Source organism: Papilio polytes, unplaced genomic scaffold (assembly GCF_000836215.1).
Source record: "Papilio polytes unplaced genomic scaffold, Ppol_1.0 DF823731.1, whole genome shotgun sequence".
Classification (NCBI taxonomy): domain Eukaryota; kingdom Metazoa; phylum Arthropoda; class Insecta; order Lepidoptera; family Papilionidae; genus Papilio; species Papilio polytes.
In genome coordinates this window covers 3,118,189-3,124,003 of record NW_013525473.1, presented here as the reverse complement: position 1 = coordinate 3,124,003, position 5,815 = coordinate 3,118,189, and the positions used below count along the sequence as shown (strand labels likewise).

Here is a 5,815-nt window from a genome sequence, read left to right as displayed (position 1 = left end):
TCTCAACGTTTCTGCTCGTGCATGATACTTTCACAATCGTGAAGTTTCGTTTGACCGGCGGTTTTTGAAAGCTGCAGGTACTTTAAAATATGCGTGACAGCTATGACGTTGCCTGTAGGGTTTTCACCGTGTTATAGGAGCTTTCTCAGCTGGTGAAGATCGCGAGACTCGAGAGTGGATTGTTGAACTACTCTCTATTAATACTTGACTATATTACCTACATTATTTTGAAGTTATCGCGCAATTAATTACGATATCTCGCTGTGTGGTGGATATTGCTACTGCTTGGTTTTTTTGATTCATCTTAATTATACTCAGATCAAATATACTAGTATAAGATGTTTGAAGACTTGATATTTTTTGGAATCAAATTCTTCTTGGTCAGTTACTTATGATTGTATGTTTTAGTGTGTTATGTTTAGTAAGTACCCGTTATCTTTAATATAATATACAGAAACTGTGACATTTTACTAATTAAATTCAGACTATGACCGAATTCTGCACACATCAAACTATAACAATCCGTTGCTGCTGAAAATCTTTTGTTTAACCGGATATGCGAGGGGAGGAAGGGGATTGTGCAACCGAAACAATCCGCCAATGGGAACTCAGCACTACTACCGGCCGCTATGGCAATACAATGACAATGGCCTAAACAATTTTGGTTTAGTGTGGGATGTGTCGCTAAAGGTATTTAAATAAATTCACATTGGTAGTTATGTTTATAAATCTGAATTTTATGAGCCATTAAAATTTTTCCTATTTAAAACGTCTAGTTTTTCATCGTAGCTTGTTTTGATATTGACAGTTATTATCCCATTGTGGTCTGTATCATCATTTTTGATAAATTCTATTCCTGATTATTCATATTTTGTCATATGAAGACAATTTTTTAAAGTGTCAATTAGCCGCTTACTACATGTGAATGTTATAAAAAGGAAAGGTCAATTCGATAGTAAATGAGAAAGTTAATCGTGGAAAGTGCACGCAAGCGTATTTGCGGTGGCACATCTATTGGCGGATCTTTACCAAAAAATAAAAATGAAACAAGTCTATCTATTGCTCTATACAATAATGTACACATGTCATTTATTCTCTCTTAGATTTGTCTTATAAAATCCTACTCAAATTACAAATTGTATTGAATTATTGGTCATAGTCTTTTATTTCCAAGAGTTGGGTATTTATTTATCTAGGTAGCTTAATAATTGGAAGAAAAACTGTATAATACGTTGTTTAGATGTACAATAACATAATTAGGTCTTATTTAGTTTTCAAAACATTGATTACGTCGGATTTTTCAACCATAGAAGACTTTACAGTAAGCGCAAACTTAATATTATAATACCTTCAAATTCTAATGCCAAATAATTTATCTTCTAAACTCTCAATATAAGTTTTCATTGGATTAAGACATAGCTCTATATAAAATGTTGTATGTGTGCAAAATTGCAATTTAAACAAGCATTTTGAAGATGTTTTGTTAAAGAGAGTTAACAGAACAGCTTTCGATAGTAATTTAAAAAGAGCGCAGTAAAAGTACTAATATGGTTTGCCGCTAAGCTGCGCATTATGAACAGCATGCAAGCGGGCTTAAGCTTTCACCGGTACAATGGAGATGGTGTAGAGGTAGAGAAAGGGTCGGCGCAGCTGTCCTGCGGGCGCAGTGCGAGCGGACGGGCGCTCCGCCCTCGCTTGCCCCCGACCGCCGCGCCGCCGCCGCTCCTCGCGAACGCGATCAGTCGCCCGTCACACGTCGAGCGGATCGGACGTCTGTCACGCCACCTCGCGCGAGCAACCAACCATGCGGTGAAGTGAAACTGTCAAACGTGATCCCATTCCGTACACTGTGAACTCTTACCGCTTCACAATAAACGCGTGGTGATTTGTGTAAACGAAGTGGTGCGACTGATTTGGAAAATTGGATTATACAGACACATAATGGCCTTAGCTAGGTGAGCTATTTTGGTTGTTGGAGTCAACGCGGAACTAGTTTATTTTGCTATGTTCATCGAAGGACTCTACGTCGTTTAAGTCGTTATTTGATTTCGTTAAAATAAAACAGGTATGCAATTGATTGTGAATAGATGTCGACAGATATTGCGATCTTCGTTTGTCCGTGTTAACCTCGATACGTTCACCTTTGTAAAGTAGAGTAGTGTTCCTGATAATGTGTTAATATCAATTAGACAGCAATGCTACAAACGGCGAAAGTTAATGTGCCCCGCATGCGTATATAACTTTCTTTGTTGTGTAAGCTGAACGTCGAGCGACAAGTAGAGGGAGCGACTTAGAAATCGAGTCACTTTTACAGCCATTTGTTTGTTTCACCATTAACTGATCACCTCACTATGTTGATCTAAATTAACATTGTTTAACGGATATCGGGCCCGTTTCCCGCAGCGCTCTCGAATACGTTGGCCTAATGGGATACCGTTGTTTCCTCTTTATTTCTTCGCACCCTCGTCTGTTACGGTTACCCTAAAAAGCGAACCCCAAATGTTGCCTTTGCTATGTTCCCTTGATTTTATGGATTTTCTGTGAACGTCTAAACTTTGTGTAAAACAAGTTTGCTTACATTTATGTGTACGTATTAATGTGTTATTGATATCGCTGTTTAATGTGTAACTACTATAGATTAACGCATTCTATTTTCCGAAAGTCTACATTTGTCGCTCAATAGGTACTTTTCGGAACATTTCAAAATGTTGCAAATTGATAAACGCATTCACTTCTGTTACAAGGAAACTAGTTTCTGTTCCATGGACACACCATGGAAATGTTTTATGATGCGAGTTAGATTGTCGTATTATATTTTAACAAGGACTCGTTCGCTCGCCTGACTGTGGGTAGGTGCAGGTAGCAAAATACCGATGCCGGAAAGCGCTCGCTTCTTAGTTCCCAATTTTTTCTTCTCTTTTATTAGGATTCTAAATATAAACTCTTCGTCCTTTGTTGTATCACATTAGCAATATTCAAAGAACTCTAGTAATATTTATCACAAACAAACTGCCGTTTATTTAATAAACAATGAGTGCCATTGTACTACTTTGTAATACCTTCGTCATCAACAATTCTACAACATTGTTACAAGCATTACGGCTAGCCTTAGTTGTACATACTTCGTTATATCTACTTTTATTAATTCAGAGATTGGGTAGTGTCTTTATCATTTGATATATCTATGCCTGTACAATTTAATATATGTACACACATAGATATATAATAATAAGTAATGACTTATCTAACTGCATCGTCTCTAGAAAACTTACGATAATTTCTATCCCTGTACGTTATAGAGCTTTAATAAAAATCAAATTAAACTCGATTCTTATTATGTTAATTTTATAATGTGTTTGTATTACAATTAAACATAATTATGTATAGCATAGAATATAACGTAGGTATAGATCAGATAAGCTATCATAGCTATAAAGGTATTCAGTTTACGTTCCGTGCATTATAGTTATGAAATGAAGTTAAGGTTTCGCAGGGATGCGCTTCTCAGAGGTCAACGTCCTCTCGTCATGGAGGTTGCACGAAAGTCACCGGGTGCTCCTTCGTTTCGACTCGGTCCACCCTACTTGATTTATACGACAGGATACATTATGTATACCCGATCCCTTGAACTCAGGGCTTCTCAAAGTCATTTAGTACACAAAGAAATGTATCTTTGTTACCACAAAACTAAGTGCAAGTAGGTACCTACCAGATGATTTAATATGTTACACCTTTTTCTGAACCATAGTGCTAAATATTTACATTAAATAAACATTTTTTGGAATCTTAATGTTACAAAGAATACAATTTCACTATGTTAACGGTAGTCAATTTTTTATCTCAATAGATTTACGACAATCTATGTGACATTGACCACAGGATTCGTTTGATATTGTCTTGTTTTGATACTTTAGTAAATAGTTACGGATTGCGTTATCCGAGAAATATACATTAGTTGTTGCCTGTGTCTAAATCGATATCCACGCCTCGTGTACTGCAAAGTTAGCAAGCACGAGTAAGCAACCGTGGCCGGTCTCCATTAAATTTGATTGTGTTTGAATAAGTTGGGCGAGGTTATTTCGCAAGAGAGTATCAATTTAGCGGAGTGATCTCGGCCGGGCCCACTCGGCGCGCTCCTGTTCGTTGACAGCGGAATGCGATAACTAAACTGGGTTACCGCTGCGGCCGACGTGTATTTCGGTTACTATACTATTACTCATAAAACGAACACTTACTACCTTTTTGATTTAACTTGATAGGCTTAGTTTTACTGATACCGATGAAGCCTCATTACAATTTTATCTATCGGTATCGAAATTGCAGAATAATTTCAAGTGAAATATGAAAGTACATAAATACGAAAGTAGTTAATAATTCATTGCGTTGGTTATTTCTGTGTTGAGGCAAAGGAAAGTATATGTATGTTTGTCGTAGTAGTAGTAGTAAACTTTTTTTTTTTTAAATTGTTATTATTATGTTGTAATTCATAATTTTTTTTAATAATAGAAAATTCTTTATGAAGATATTTTATCGCTTATGCGTTTTGCAAGTCCAAGGCCATTTCGTTTTCGTTCGCGTTTTGTTCATTTTTGTACAAGCTTATCGATATTTTGCTATTTACAGATATTATAAGAACGCACGATACAACCACGTGACTCTTATCGAAGGAAAACATAAAAATGTTATTATAAAAGCTGTAACAGCTCAATAGCTGCCAGTTTGTCACCACGTTATTTGCCAATTAACCAGTATAAGTCACAATAACTAATGTGGCTGATTTATGTTAGACCACTTGTCCACAAAATTCAGAAAATTACATACAGTTCCTTAATTCATATTAAAGTAAACTCAGAGTTATAGTTTTTTTTTGATAAAATGAAAGCCCTATTTATAACTTTTTTTCCTAAAGAATATTACATAAGTCTTTTGTTATAAAATACAATATTTCTTTACACACGACGGAAGTTGTTTTAATGCTAGGTTGATGATACAGTTTTTTTTATGTTAATGACGTAAAACTAAATCCTTAATGCAAATTATTTTTAATATGAATATCAGTCTTCTGTTAATAAAATAGGAAGCAATTTGTATTTATGAATGTTGAGATATTTGTCAATTGCATTGAGCACTAAGCTGTCGGCTATAAAGGCCAAGGCTTACGTTATAAATGTTACGTCGCTCGATTATTAGATATTTATTGTATTTGTATTATATTAAAAAATGCAAATACAGACTCTGTGAGAAATAGCGTTGACAGTAAAAGTGTGATGAATAGACGAGCGTAAATATTAGCAAAGTTGTAAAATAAGAGTCCATTATGTGCTATCGTCAGCGCGGCGGAGGTAAGGAGTGTCGCAACTCGACTGCAACGCTCACCCGAGCCGTCGCTAAGCTGAAAGTGGCCCCGTGCAACTGACGAGACCGGGTCACGTACGTTCTCTCAATTTATATGTATGCTTTGCACACGCTAAATTCTGATGAACCATTGTTCTTTAATAGATGAACTTTAAACTGGATTATGAATTATGAAACCAATTAAACGCTTACACGGTGTGATGTGTTCATACGACTCTTAACAAGGTGATGTCCTAGAAAGGAAATTATAAACATGACGCTATGATGTAGTAATCTTGGATGAAGGAATGGCCTACTTTGAATATGATCGCGCGTAGAAGCAATTTGTCGAGGAAGCGTCTTGAAACGGGGACAACGAACATTACGCTGCTTACAGAAGACTTGCGTGTTGACCCATTTTGTACGTAACACGGCGTGGTGCGCCGAGGAATCGATGACAACAGCCGAATCTCAAGGCCCT

At 36.4% G+C, this 5,815-nt stretch overlaps 1 protein-coding gene across 6 annotated transcripts in view; it reads left to right on the top strand.

Moving 5' to 3' along the window:
- LOC106103665 (protein roadkill) overlaps nt 1–5,815 on the top strand; it is a 38,439-nt gene that overhangs the window by 10,076 nt on the left and 22,548 nt on the right. Inside the window, exon 1 of one of the 6 annotated variants that reach the window (XM_013283484.1) lies at nt 1,712–1,955. The exons of 4 other annotated variants lie outside the window; for them this stretch is intronic. In XM_013283484.1, coding sequence (XP_013138938.1) covers nt 1,942–1,955 — 14 coding nt within the window. In that variant the 5' untranslated portion in view covers nt 1,712–1,941. Of the gene's footprint in view, nt 1–1,711; nt 1,956–5,815 lie in introns of those variants that run through there. One more of the 6 variants, XM_013283482.1, reaches the window with a different exon arrangement.